The 14,724-nt window shown below is 45.2% G+C and overlaps 1 protein-coding gene and 1 long non-coding RNA gene across 3 annotated transcripts in view; one reads left to right on the top strand and one right to left on the bottom strand.

Annotated features, from left to right (window-relative positions):
• KIAA2012 (KIAA2012 ortholog) overlaps window positions 1–14,724 on the bottom strand; it is a 144,355-nt gene that overhangs the window by 71,506 nt on the left and 58,125 nt on the right. Inside the window, exon 13 of the mRNA XM_047773257.1 lies at window positions 10,987–11,063. Within this exon, the coding sequence (XP_047629213.1) occupies window positions 10,987–11,063 (77 nt within the window). The remainder of the gene's footprint in view (window positions 1–10,986; window positions 11,064–14,724) is intronic.
• Window positions 7,796–14,724, top strand: part of LOC125123451 (uncharacterized) — a 61,062-nt gene continuing 54,133 nt past the window's right edge. For both annotated transcript variants that reach the window (XR_007134063.1, XR_007134062.1), the window contains exons 1-2: window positions 7,796–8,291; window positions 8,550–8,613. This is a non-coding gene — a long non-coding RNA (uncharacterized LOC125123451). The remainder of the gene's footprint in view (window positions 8,292–8,549; window positions 8,614–14,724) is intronic.

Here is a 14,724-nt window from a genome sequence, read left to right as displayed (position 1 = left end):
GAAGCCTTTCTCTTCGGCAAATGAAACAATAAAGATTAATGAGTTAATTTGCTAAAGCTGATTTGAATTGCACAGAAGCCGTGGTATAAGTGCTTGGCATTTAAAAAGTTATCTGACATTTAAAAGGAGATGACTGTTAATGAATTCAAGAGCTAATCTTATGCTGTGACAGACTGAGCCAAGGAAAATCCAGGATTATTATCTCGCCGTAAACACAATGTGATTCACTTGAAAGCCAGAACAAAAGAAAGCTATCGGCTCCGTACAAATATCTATTTGCACACATATAAGAGGTAGCAAAACTAACAGATGATGTCCATTAAATAGGATAAATGGCATTTCCTTGCTTAGTCTTGGATTATAATAACATGAGTTACAAACTCAAGAAGAATAATTTTTCTAATAATATTATTTCGCCAATAATTTTTCCTCTTTTTTCTTTTTAGGGCCACACCTGCAGCATTTGGAAGTTCTCAGGCTAGGGGTCCAGTTGGCGCTGTGGCTGCCGACCTACGCCACAGCCACCACATCTTTGACCTACACCACTGCTCGCGGCAGTGCTGGATCCTTAACCCACTGAGAAAGGCCAGGGTTTGAACCCACATCCTCATGGATACTATGTGAGGTTCTTAACCTGTTGAGCCACAACAGGAACTCCCCCTCTTCTTTTCGAGTTGTATATTTTAAAGGGCCATTACCAGGAGCTGGCTCTACAGTCCCTGGTGCGTCTTACTTTGAGAAGGAAAGGAGATTCTAAACCCAACCAGCTAGCTCTCCACCCATAGGTCCCACAGAGCCACCTCAGATACAGATCTGTGCTGCAGGCGTCTCTTTACCTCTCCCACTCCTTTCTAATTGGGGTTCCCCATCTCTGTAGCTGCCGCTTTGTGGCTCCAAGAAGAGCTATTGTCCCTCATTAAGGAGGCTGCAGTGCTCTTGCTGTCTAACTGCCTCCCACGCAGCTCACAACTTCATTCTGCCTGAGAGCAAGCTGCCAAGAGTCTCTGGGAACCTGTGGGCAAGCTGAGCTGGAGGAGAAAAACAGAAGGAAGGAGGGCCTTTGTAGCCAAGCTCTGAAATGCGCTACATACCCCACCATTATCTTAATGCATGGAGAGCGGGGTCGGGAGGCCTTTGCTGAAACCCTTATGTGGTCTATCAAGTTTTCACATCAAACCTCGGTGCACACAGGGCGTTTGTCCCCTTCTGTGAGCAAACAAAAGGAAAAGAGTCACTTGCTCCTTTGGACCACCAGGCCCCCCTTCCTGGCTGAGAGTCTGTCCCTCCACTTCCCCAGAAGGTGGTCGGTGGGGGGGAAGGGGGTGACTCTGAATCCCGGTGGGGATGGATACGTCACTGGGGGTGGGAATCAAATCCTGGAAAAGGTCACTCCTGCCTGGAGTTATGAGCTGAAGGCCGTGGCAAGCTCCCCTGTGCTTGGCCTTTTCAGGCCCTGTTGTTTGTTGCCCTTTGAAGCCTGTGGAACTAAAAGTGGGCAGTAGGAATGGGGACCTGCGTGGGGCCGAGTGGGGCATGGACCTCTGCTGGGGTCCCTATGACTGGGCTGTCTGGGGAGGGATCTGAGTGGGCCAGGGGCTCTGTATACACTGTCAACACAGGTTAACACGGAAGGGATCCAGTCTATGCAAGGCCGGCCACCTGGCCACACTCAGGTCCCACTCTGAGGTCTTGTCTCTGTCTAGGTTTCCTGGCCTGGAGAGGCAGGAGACTTCTAGTCTTCTCTTCAGGAGGCCAGATGGAACACGGGATGTCCATTCAACAGCCCGGCCTCCTGCACGGCCTCTTCCTGAGAAGCCAACAGGACCCGAAACCACGGGGTAGTTCCCTCTACTCCAAGTGTGCCCAGGGGTCCATGTGCCCATTGCTCGTTTTGGCCACCTGACATCCTGGCCCCTGTTTTGTTTTTGTTTTTGCCACACCCATGGCATACGGAAGCTCCCAGGCCAGAGATCAAATCCAAGCCACAGCTGTAACCCAAGCCATTGCAGTCGGATCCTTAGCCCACTGAGCCACAGCGGGAACTCCCCCTGTTTATGTTCTAAAGGCAGTTTGGTGCTGGTGACACAGTCTGAGTGGACAGTCTTAGGAGGGCCCCGCAAGGAGGCACGGTGGAGATACGGTTTTGGTGGAAGCCAGAGAAAAGCTTTCTTGTTTCCCTCCCATCAGGAATTTTTGCCTTCATCCACTTTTTTTTATACTTCAACTCTATGGAAGGAGATTTTATATCCTTCTAAGCATTTAGCAAGCTAGCCCAACAGCAAGCAAACATTAGGTCAGGAAGAGAAACACAGCAATTTCTAGTCTCTGCTTCTGTGTGAGACTCATGTGGTGACTTTAGCCAATTCGCTAAGCCTTCTGTGCCTCAGTTTCCCTACCTCAGGGTTCTCCTCAGGGAACTTTGGGATAATGAAACCCAGGACACTTTAATTCCAGGACTTCTACTATCTGGAAGTCAATCTTATCCGTGAGTTCTAATTGATATTGTCCTTGGTTTAATTAAGTGCTTTGTTGACACAACAGAATCATTGTTTATCTGGTTTAGCAGGAGCTGGAAGAGAAAAATTTTAAGCCCAAATAGCAAGCTCCTGCCCCAGGGGAGAGAGCAACTCGCTTTTTCTGTGAGGGGGTGTGTGGCTGCATTCAGGCTGGAACTCTGCCTGCATCTGAGAGATGACACATCCTATTTTAGACTTAGACGAGGAGGTGGGAGGTGGTGGGGTGCAGGGTGGGAAATATGAACAAGTCCCTAGCTCCTTCTAACCCCAAACTTTAACCCCGGACTGTGTGACTTCCTTGTTATGTTGGCTCTGGTGTGACTTTTCCGACCTAACACCCGAGAGACAGGGAATCTCAACTTGCAAACTAATTTCAGTGCAAAAAGTGAAATTTTTGCTAGAAAAAGAAAGGCTACCTGTGGTGCTTTGATTCCTACATTGACCCACAGAAACGTATCTAACCCATAATTTGGCTGGGCTAAGGAGGTGAACTAGCCCTGGGTAGTGCTGGAGTAGCCCAGGGCTGAAGAGGAGAAAGAAAGATGTCTTTTCCTTTTTTTCCCTGCCCCCTTCCCTTCCACTGCCCTCTTGTCCTCTGATCTCTCAGTGCTCCTGGGCAGCCATGTGCCATGGGAATTGGGGGCTAGGGGATACAGGTCCCCCCTGTGCCCCCCCCCAACAAAATTCTCTGCCTCCCTCCCCCTGGCCTTCAGCTGTGTTCCCTTAGGTGCAGGGAGGAAAACAATTAAAAAACAATCCCCGGAGTTCCCGTTGTGGTGCAGTGGTTAACGAATCCGACTAGGAACCATGAGGTTGCGGGTTCGGTCCCTGCCCTTGCTCAGTGGGTTAACGATCCGGCATTGCCGTGAGCTGCGGTGTAGGTTGCAGATGTGGCTCGGATCCCGCGTTGCTGTGGCTCTGGCATAGGCCGGTGGCTACAGCTCCGATTCGACCCCTAGCCTGGGAACCTGCATATGCCGCGGGAGCGGCCCAAAGAAATAGCAAAAAGACAAAAAAAAAAAAAAATCCCCAATGAGATATGAGAAACCCAAAGGCATCTGTAATAGGTAGGGTTACATAAAGTAGACAAACAAAATTCCAGACAGCATGGAGGATATTTTGGGGGGGGCGGATGGTCTGGGCTTGGAGGGAGGATGGAGTCGCGGGGGGTGGTGGGGGGGGCAGTAGGTAGATTGACTTATAGACCTTTAGGTTATTCCTGCCAGTCAAGCTTCTCCTTTCCGACATCTGAACCCTTAGACTGCATACAAACTCCAAGTTCTGTTTCTAATGGCTTTTAAGCAGAGGGCGGAGAACAGAATACTAATTACTATCGTAATTTACAGGATCGCCTAGTGACAAGCATTGTGTTCATCCTTTTCCATATGTAGTTTCATCTGATCCTTGTCATGACCTCAGGAGAGAAATATCATTGTCCTTTACAGGTGAGGAAGTGGAGCCTCAGAGATGGTGAAACAGCCCGGCTGAAAGAACCCCCACAGTCAGTATGGCAGAAGCTGGGACCTAACAGCAGCAGCTTTGTGGGGTTCCCAAACCAGCAGGCCTTTTGGCAAAGTGCAGGTTGTGTGTTAAATGGGGTCCAGTCTGTTGTGACATTTGTTTCTTCATCTGTAAAATGGGGAGAATAACCGTACCTCACAGGGCTGTTGTAAGGATTCAGGGAGAGAATCCTAAACCCTGCACATTGTAAACCTCAAAAGCACTGGCTGTTGTTACCATTTACAAAGACCCCCTCAAGATAATGGAGGGATAAGTGTTAAAGCTTATGATACATGGAGGGTCATGATACTATTCTCTCTGCATTTGAAATTTTCTATAAGAAAGAGAAAAAGAAAAAAAAAAAAAACCAGGCACATATCATGTGTCTGCTTGGAACTAGTAGCCAGCAGATCAAGAAATGCAGACTTACTGGCATAAATAATAGTTGCAGTGAAAATTCAACAAATAAAAGCCTCAGTTTTGTAATTAAAAACAAGCTGCTCTCTGTAAATTATCCTTAAATTGTCAATGGAGTTTTGGGGCTGACAAAGCAATCCTGTGAGTAAGATTGAATCAGAAGATGAAGCTCGCTTAGATCTTCAAAAAACCCCTTTGAATTAACTTCCCCAACCAAAGCTATTTACAAAAAACCTGGGAGAGAGAAAGGGGGAGGGAAAGGGAAGGGAGGAGGCTGCTTGGAGCATAGAGCTGGGGGTGGGGGGAATGCTAGGCCAGGCCTCTCGAAATGACAAACAGGAGGTGAGGAGTAAGGGGGATATCTCTAGATGGAGAGGCAGGCAGTTAACTCTCCCAGGCAGCCCTGCTAGGCCCACTCTGACTTAGCAGCCTCAAAAAACCATCTCCAAGAAGAATGCCTGGCGATGCTGCACAAGACCCAAAGCTTTTCCAGAGAGACAAACATCAAATCATGGCAACCAACAGCAGGCAGTGTTCTGAGCTGATGTGAGTTGTTAGAGAAATGTCAGCTGAACTTCCACATCATTTCACTGGAAATAGAACAAGTGCCATCTCCAAATTCTACTTAGAGGCATTTTCTAGCCAGGGCAGATTTGTCTAGAAATTGTTTTTGAGGAGTCTCCATGTGCCAGGAACTGTGCTCAACATGTGGGGGACTAGGTTGGGTAAAGCACAATAAGAAAAAAAAAAAAAATCTGTCCTAAAAGATGAATAACTTGTTCCCTTAAATAACAGCTAAAAGTTCAACAAAAGGCAGGGTATGGTTCAGAAGGACACTGAAACAAAGGGTTACCTTTGTATCCTGGCACAAAAACTTAGTGTGTCTACAGGTGTTCTTTTTTTCTCTTGAAAGAGGAAGACTGAAAGGGGATATGAACACCATCTGTGAAACCACCAAGGAAACAGATGGGGTAGACATAGGTTTATTCAACCTAAATCCTTAGCGCGATAGAATTACAGCCTACTCTTTGAAATCTGAAAGAGATAAATTTGGGACACATAAAATCAAATATGAATTTATACTGTTGTAAACTCACAAAACCTGAACTCAAGAGATAGTACAGGTTGAAATAGAAGTGGCTTTGTCAAATGGGAAAAAAAGGACATCATTCTTGTTTAGCAGGATTTTTAGGATGCTACCAAAGTTCTGATCCCTGCAAAGCAACAAGACAAAACCCAAGATAAAAGCAAGTGAGAAAGGATGTTTGCTCTCCCTAACAAAGGGAGAGAAAATGGACAATGTCAAAACTAGTGAGATGGTTTCTTTCTTATTTTAAACAAAGAGACAATGATTCTTGGGAATCTAATTAAGGTTTGAGTTTGTACTTTGATACTTTGTATTGACAGCCTCTCTGCCCTGACAACTCCATTAAGGAGTGGGCTCAGGGCCCATCTCCTCCCAAGCTTGCATAGATAGATTTGGATGGATTAGAGGGCTTCATATTTTGAGATCCAGACTTTTCAGAAAAATAGGTGATTTGCCCCTCACCTCCTCAAAGCCTAGGATCAGAAGCATAAAATGCTGAAAAGGGGTTGAATTCTTACAAGGAGAATTCTGATGGCCCTATCCAATAATCTAATACAAACCTAATTAAGGTTAAATAATTTAAACAGCAGTTTAAAAAAAATAATGACACTGTAGTGTTGACCCTTGTTTCACTTGCTGTATACCTGCTGTTTGCTCCTGGTCATTTTAAGCCAGCTCTCCTCATGATCCATTATTCCTCTTTACAGGGAGAATTTTGGAAAGAAAAGAAAAGCAATGAAAAATGAAGCAGATAAAATAAAAACCAAAAATGTAGCCCAACATAGCCATCATTTCAAACACTATTATTTGCAGGTCTTTAAAGACACAGCAATTTTTTTTGCACAGTTGAGGTCACAGTTGACATCGCTTTGATTTCCACTTTTACAATGGAATCGGTAGTTCTCAACATGGGGTTGGGGCTGGGATGTGTGTGATTTTTGCCTTCCAGGGGACATTTGGCATGGACTGGAGACACTTTTTGACTGTCACTAGTGGCCGTGTGTGTGCGCGCGTGTGTGTGTGTGTGTGTGTGCGCGCGCCGCGCGCGTGCTCGCGCTACTGGCATCTAGTGGGTAGAGAGTTGGGATGCTGCTTAGCATCCTACAATGCATGAGAAAGCTCCCACAACAAAGACTATCTGGCCCAACATGGCAATGGTGTTGAAGTTGAAAAACTCTGTGTTAAACCTTTTGTATTAAATCAAAGCTTCTAGGAAAAACAAACATTATTTTTTAATGCCTGAATTAAATCCCTCACAATTAATTTAATAACGTCTCTGGCTGTTTCCAATTTTTTTGTATTACAGATAGTGCTGCAATGGCCACCTTCACCCATTTTTTTTTTTCTTTCTGCTCAGCTATTTCCTTAGGATAAATCCCCAGAAGTCAGAAATACTGAATCAATGGATATGAAAATTTTCCATGTTTCACAAGTCATACTGCCATTTTGATTTACAAGTGAATTGAACCAAACTACAACCCACTGGAAGTGTGTTAAGTGTATCAGTTTTACCAATACCTCAGCAGTACTGAGTGTTACCATTAAAAAAAAAGGTGAGAGAAGGCACAAATCTCAAATCTCAAATAAAAATGGCACCTCCAGTTTGCCTCAATTTATTTATTTATTTTTTTCAGTTTGCCTCAATTTAAACTGCTACTCAGACAAAAAAATTGCTATGCATGATGAATCTTCTTTCTATGTTTGTTCTCTATTATTTTTGACATGAATTGTTTATGTCTTCTGCTTCTTTTTCTAACTGATTTTCAATGTTTTCCTTTTAAAATCGCTCATAATCTTTACCGAGCATAGCTAGTCATGCTGTTGCAGTTAATGCAATTATTTTTCTTCCTTTTTTAAAAGTTTTACTTTCTCCTTACGATAGATATGTTAACACTCCTGCTGGAATTTTCATTTACAATTTTAATGCTCTTTTTAGGTGCTAGTAACCTCACGCAACCTTTGGCCTCTACATAGAGAGGCCCTGGGGAAGAGGAAAAGCTTCTCTAGTGATTGATGTCAGCCACCGAGCTAAGAGCAGGGCTTGGACTCTGACCGTATCCCGGGAACTAATTTCCCTTAATCAAATGAAAGACCTTAGGAGGACCCACAAGGCAAAAAGGAAAATCTATGTGAAGGAGAATACCAAATTCTGTGAGGAGCGTGGAGGACCTGCATTCAAAAAAGGGCACCATACCTTTAGGACTTCAGAACTGGCAAAGCTCCACATGCAGCTATTAATATGCAAAAAATGCCTTCATAAATACTTGATTCTGTTCACAGTGGGGAGGCAGTTCATTTGAAAGAGGAAATGGGAGCTTGGAGTTGAAACATGTCTGCTTGTCTCCTTTTTCTTTTTTCATTTCTCTTTTCATCTCCTCGTTTCTCCTAGTAGGTTTCTTCCCCCTCTTTCCCCAACTCAACCCCCTCCTGCGACTCCTAGGACGTTGTCGCCAGTCGCTACTCATTTCTGGTTTTGGTTTTACCGCCCAGGTCCGCATTCTCCACCAGGGGTGGAGGAGGTGCCTCGGCGGCGAGACCCACCGGTTGCCCGCCCGCGTGCCGGAGGCGGAAGCCGGGATCCCTCCTGCTCGCGGCCCCGGCGCGGACCGCGGCTCGGGAAACGCACAGCCGAGGGTTAAAAAACTCCAACCAGTAGGGGGCACCAGAGGCAGCCTCCAGAACCGGGTAAATCCGGGAACCCGGTCACGTCTGCAAAGCACCCGCTGGCTTTCACTCTCACCCGCCCGTCAGAAATTGCTTCCCAAATCGAGGTATGTGACTTCTCATGAAAGCGTGGTGATGCCAAAATAGTCCACCCTTGGTGGGGGGTAGTTGCTATTTTGGTTTTGTGTTTTCACTCGAAGCTAACACACTGATAAAAAAAAAAAAGTAAAAGTATTTTGTGACTAAACTCCTAATGTGGTCCGACCCCAGGGAAGGGAGGGAGGGGGTGAATTAGGGGGCAGTTAAAGGCCAGGCGAGCAGAAACCCCTGATGCTGATAGAGATCAATATTGTGTGACACCCTAGCCTGCCGCAGAGTGGGAAGGCGACAGAGGGAGGGATTCACTGCATTTGCCAGTGGCTCATCAAGGTACGTAACCGAAATCTGCTGGGCAGAAATTTGTCTCTAAATCTTTTCCAGATGATTTATAGTAAACATGAAATTAGTCATTTACATAGAGTAGGTTGAGGAAGTAGTTAAAATTGAAGTGATTAATAAAGAGCCATTAGCCTCCAAAAGTACGGGGGTGGGGGAGGCGCAGAAGACACTCCCCTCCCCTAACCCGCCCCACCCTCATTTTCTTCGCGTTTGGGGGCTAGTGGGGCGTCTGAGACTTTTCCTCAAGTAGCTTTCCTTTAGTGGGGGCGTCTTCTTTTTTTTCCTTTTTCCTTTGGCCGGGCCAGAGGCATGTGGCAGTTCCGCGGCTGGGGATTCCCACCCGCGCAGCGGCAAAACGCCAGCAACTGCAGTGACAACGCGGGATCCTTAACCCACTGTGCCACAGGGGGACTCACAGGGGGACTCACAGGGGACTACTTCTAAAGGAAATAAAACTTGCTTGAACAAATCAGCTGGTTCTGGTGGGAACAGCCCCCCTCCTCTCACAAAGGAAGCACAGGCAATTCTCTCTCTGTCTTTTTTTTTTTTTTTTTTCTTTTTAGGGTCACACCCATGGCATATGGAGGTTCCCAGGCTAGGGGTCTAATCGGAGCTACAGCTGCCGGCCTACACCACAGCCACAGTAAGGCCAGATCCCAGCCGCATCTTTGACTTACACCACAGCTCACCACAACGTGGGATCCTTCACCCACTGAGCAAGGCCAGGGATCGAACCTGCCACCTCATGGTTCCTAGGTGGGATTCATTTTCACTGCACCCAGATGGGAACTCCCAGGCACAGGCAATTCTCAGAGGGAACTGGTTTGTGCAGCCTCACAGGGGAAATGGGGAGACTAGAGTTTAGGACCCTCGGTCCAGTGGTCCTCTTTTTGACTGCAAGGGTAATAATTCAGTCTAGGACTTAATTTGACATGACGGAGCCACTCTTTCATTGCAGGTGATATGAGGTCTCTTAAAATACAACCATGAGGCTGTGTGAATTTGGAGTGTTTAGGGTATAGGAGGTATTCTCAAGGCCTTTGGAGTTGTGGAATTATTGAAATATAGCACAGTGTATTTTCCTCAGTCACAGACTCTCTTGAAAAAGAAAACCTTCTAGATCCCTTAGAAAGAGTGTCTTCAAAGCAGGTATGTAAAAAAAAAAAAAAAAAAATTGTAAACATTGCTTCTGTGGTTCCTCAGTGGCAGGAAGTGTGGGCTCTGCTATGTTTTACCTCAGGGGAGGCCTGACCCCGGCCAGGGATTCAACAGTGAGAGTTCAGGTACTTCCTCAGAACTTCTCTAGGCTCATACGGGAAAACAAAACTGCTTATAATATTATTGTTTTTTAATGAGTGTGAGGGAAGAGGAGAAAGCCAGGAAGTTGGAGATTAGGGAGACATAGAGACCATGCCTGTCCCTCCTGCCCAGCCCTGCTCTGCATCCAGGCTGTGGCAGGGCAGGGAGAGCCCTGGGCTGTGCTGCTTCTGCCCCAGCTTCTCTGAGACCTGGGAAGCTCTAGAAATTCCCCTAAGTTTTCTCTCTAGAGTGAATCTGAGGACAGTGCCAGCCTCAAAGCTTCAACTGAAGAAACATGTTTATAAATATTTGTGAACATATGTCCTTGAACCACTAATAGATATTCTTAATCCATCCAGATAAGGCATTTTTCTCCTTTCTTTCTTCTTTTTTAGGGCTCCACCAGAGGCATATGGAGGTTCCCAGGCTAGGGGTTGAATCCAGGCCACATCTGCTGGCCTACACCACAGCCACAGCAATGCAGGATCCAAGCCACATCTTCAACCTGCACCACAGCCCACGGCCACGCTGGATCCTTAACCCACTGAGTGAGGCCAGGGATCGAACCCGAAACCTCATGGTTTCTAGTCAGATTCATTTCCGCTGGGCTACAACAGGAACTCTGGCATTTTTCTCCTTTTTTCACAGTATCTTTGTTTTTTATTTTCTTTTTTTTCTCTTGCTAGTTACTTTTTCCTCCCCAATAGGAATCAGAATTGGAGTGGAAAAAATGGGCCCATTGGCACAAAATCTTAGTCCCTACTGCCTGGATGGAAGATGTTTTCTGTGTTCCCTTGTTCCCTTTTTGACTTTACAGGAGTCAAGGAAAGGCCTATTCAGCTTATCCACGCACATGGAGAGCTAGACAAAACAGTCCAAGTTGAGTTAGGACATTCCAAGTCTATGAGTTAAGGAACCTCTGTGATTTTATAGTCTACTTGTCTCATGTAATTGATGAAGTAAATGAGGCCCAGAGAGGTGAAGAATCTCACCCAGGGTCACACAGCAAGCCAGGACAAGAACCCAAAAGTCCTGTCTTATGTTCATGCAGAGTCAGTACTGTACCTGCTTCTCTGGTTTTTGGCTCAAAGGTGAGGTTTCATTAAGATTCATGTGAAGATCAGGTCCAGTTTCATTGTTTGCTGTGATGAAAATGAGAGAAAAGGGTCAAGCTTGTCAGGTCTAGGTCTCATGAATTTTGTATATATACCATACACATACATGCTAGTTTATATGTATAAGATTATAAATGCACACGTGTCTATGGCATTCATATTTACTCACAAAGTAACACCTCTAACCTCTACAGGCACAGTCTAAATGCTGTGTTAGCTATAGGGTTGCAACCTTATATTCAAATTTCTATTTTTCTTGTCTTGGTTGCTCTTTAAAAGAACAAAACTAAATTCTTTGTGTTTCTAAAATTCAGATAAAGCTGAAATTAAAAAGGAAATATTGATGGAAAAAAATCTGCTGATACTGTTGAATATAAATTTTGTATGATCCTATTTCACTGAAGTAGAAAAATGCTCCGGCAACCTTCCAGATAGGGAGATCAGAGACTTCCCTTTTCCCTCATGAGGTGGAGGGGCAACAGGAGGGGTGGAAACGTGAAGCGAACAAAGGCAAAGGCGGACTAACGGAAATCGTGGCGCTCCCCTGGAGCAGGCACCACAGACACTGAGGTGGCGCTGGCGTGTAATCTGCACCCCTCTCCTCCGTGGTTGTGTTATCGTACGCTCCATGGGTGTGGAAGCCGAGGCCTAAAGGTAAAGTAACCCTCCCAAAGGTGTACATCTAATGAGGTTTCGAGTAAGAATTTGAGTCTAAGGCTGCATGACTCAGCCTTAAGAAAAGCTGAAGAAACTGACTAATCTATGGGACCAACCTCACGCTGCAAAAGGATAGGATTTATTTTGGTCTTCTTTTTTTTTTTTTTGCCCCCAAGAAAGTAAATTTAATGTTTGTAAAGGAATGTTTATTTGAGGAACAGATTTAGCTAAGCGCCTGGCTTCTTTGACAAGGATTTAGTCTCTCTCGCGTAGGACCAGTGTGCAAGAAAAAGCCCTTTCCATACTTGCTCCTAAGTAGCTCTGTTAAGAATCTATGGCCATGGAGTTCCTGCTGTGGCTCAGTGGTTAATGAATCCGACTAGGAACCATGAAGTTACGGGTTTGATCCCTGGCCTTGCTCAGTGGGTTAAGGATCTGGCATTGCTGTGGCTGTGGTGTAGGCCAGCAGCTGTAGCTCTAATCAGACCCCTAGTCTGGGAACCTCCATATGCCGCGGGAGCAGCTCAAGAAAGGGCAAAAAGACAAAAAAAAAAAAAAAAGAATCTATGGCCATATGGGACTCTGTATCTTTGCCTCTTTGACCCCGAAGCCTCTCCTCATTCCTCGTGGGCTGACCTTCTCTTTTCTGTTGTTTCTCAGCTCTTCTCTTCAGTCTTGTTTGAAAATGGCTTCTGCACAGATTTCAAATGTATCTTAAGACACGTGGGGAAACTGAGGCCTAGAGAGTGGTTTCATGTGATTGGCTCAAGGCCATACCTTGAAATAGCCCAAGACCACAACCCGAACCCAGATCTCCTGACTTAGCAGCCACTTTCCCCTCCACCTCACACTGCCTCCTGTTAGCCTCCCTTGGTCTTGCCACATCACAGCTGCTTGGCCCTGATCCATCTTTGGACAAATCCAGCCTAGCAGAATTGCGTTGTGATGAGGTTCACTTCCCTGTGGCTTGGAAGGAACCATAGGTCTCTTAGAAATGGAACTTATAAATTCTAATGCATAAGGAAAGTTCTTGCAACACCAGGAGAATGAATCAGTCAGCCAGAGTTCAAGAAATGTAAACACATTTTTAGATAGGAGACTGAAAAATTGCTTAAGACTTCTCCATCTCTTGGGTCAAGACCCTGGTAATTTACTGAGGTCCAAGCTGTCAAGGAGGAGACACAACTCAAACTGCATTCCTGGGAGATAAAGCAAGGGGGGTGGTAAAACTTCCTCTCTGAACCATGTGGCAGGATCTACCCCTCGTATCAAACTGAAGAAACTGACTAACCTATGGAGCAACGCAGGCAACTGGCTGTGAATGCAGGCCTGATTCTTTCCTGTTATTCTGGAGCTGGTGTGCACATTCACAGACTACAGACTACACCACTTCCAGGCTTGCCTGAAACTGGGAGCTCAGAGTCTTTCTGTGATGAACATTTCTGCCATCGAAGAGATAAACAGAAAACACATTCCTTCCCTGGCTGCCCACCATCAGGCCGGAGTAGGTTTTCAAATGCTAGCATTAATCTAGCCACAGGCTTTTAGCAAGGAGATAGCATTCCCACCAGATAATCAGGCGGTTTCAGCGATGACCCTTAGGAGATGGGGGTCTTGCCCCAAACCTCTGCTGCCTTCTTCAAGTCATGGGATCCTTCAGCAGACACTCAAAACTTGAGAAGCAGTAAAGAGCATCTGATGCTAGCATGGAATATGGGTGCCTTAAAATTTCCTTCTCTTTCAACCTATGCTGGCCATGTTTAATTCCCAAGTGGTCTGTTCTTTTAAATAAAAATGAAAGGTAGTCATATTTATTCCCATTTTTTCAGAATACTTATTTCCCTTGATATGGGATGCTTTGGTGTGTCCCATCTAATATCAAAATAGAAACTGTACTCCAACAAGTTATCTTATCAGGCAAAGTGGGCCACCTGGCTTCCTCCTAGATGTTGTGTCAAGGCTCGTGAGAGAATGTTAGACCTGCAGGCTCCAAAGTGGCCAAACATTCGGTGGGCATAAGGGGAGGAGCTCTTGAAAGTGCTGGCAGGAGCCTCTTCAAATATGGGTAGGGCCTTTTCCACACATATCATTTCTGAGGCATGAGTACCCTCTGATCGCTGTGTGCACTTATGGAACTTCCCCCATGATTGCAGTAGTTCATCATCAAGGAAGGGATGTACCCACTGCCAAACAGATCTCAGAAAGTACCTTTGCCTTCTCACAGCTTTGCATGTGGACTTGCAGCAGAAACCAATGGAAGAGGCCTAAAAGTCAGCCCTAGTATCTTCTTGGTTTTGTACTTTTGGTCAAAAATGGACAGTGTAAAGGCAAATTCCATATCATTAAAAAAAATCTTCCCAGTATAAACTAAACCATAAAAGGAAGGATAATTCTGGTCCCTTTACATAGCCCTTCTGACCTTTCCTTAAGAATAATATCTAAAAATACTTTATTTTATATGATATGACTCAAGATGCCTATGACCTGAGAGCTTTTGTCGTGTTATGATAAATCTTGAGCCTGTTTGTTTAATGCAGAAGATCAGAACCCAAGATGGCCTTTTGGTATTGTCATTATCAAATTCTTGGAACAAGATTTAAGACCTTGTTTATGCTACACATTTTCACTTTAAATCTTCCTGGATGAGGAGGAGGGTGAGATGGGCATATCAAACAGTTGCTTAAGACCTGAGAAAGTCTCCAGTCTAGAGACATACCCCAGGGAGCTCTATTACAGGAGCCAAGTAGACAGATCTAGAAGATATGAGTCAGTCTGAATTTTAATATGGAAGTGCCTAGTAAATGCAAGGACAATATTTTTCTTCCGACTTGGAATAACAGTTCTTTTATTTACTTATATCTTCTTAGACCAAGGCTAGCTCAATCTCAAGGGTCTGGCTTTAGCTTTGGGAACACCAACTTCTCTCAAAAGTTCATAAATTACTTTTTATGGCGAAGTCTAAAGATCCGTGGCTTTTTACTAAGCCCCAAGTGGAAGGAAAGCAAGACGATGGAATTGAAATTCAAGCTGT

The sequence above is a fragment of the Phacochoerus africanus genome, chromosome 3 (assembly GCF_016906955.1).
Source record: "Phacochoerus africanus isolate WHEZ1 chromosome 3, ROS_Pafr_v1, whole genome shotgun sequence".
NCBI classification, from domain to species: domain Eukaryota; kingdom Metazoa; phylum Chordata; class Mammalia; order Artiodactyla; family Suidae; genus Phacochoerus; species Phacochoerus africanus.
Note: the sequence above shows the minus strand (reverse complement) of the source record. Positions and strands in the feature narration are given on the sequence as shown.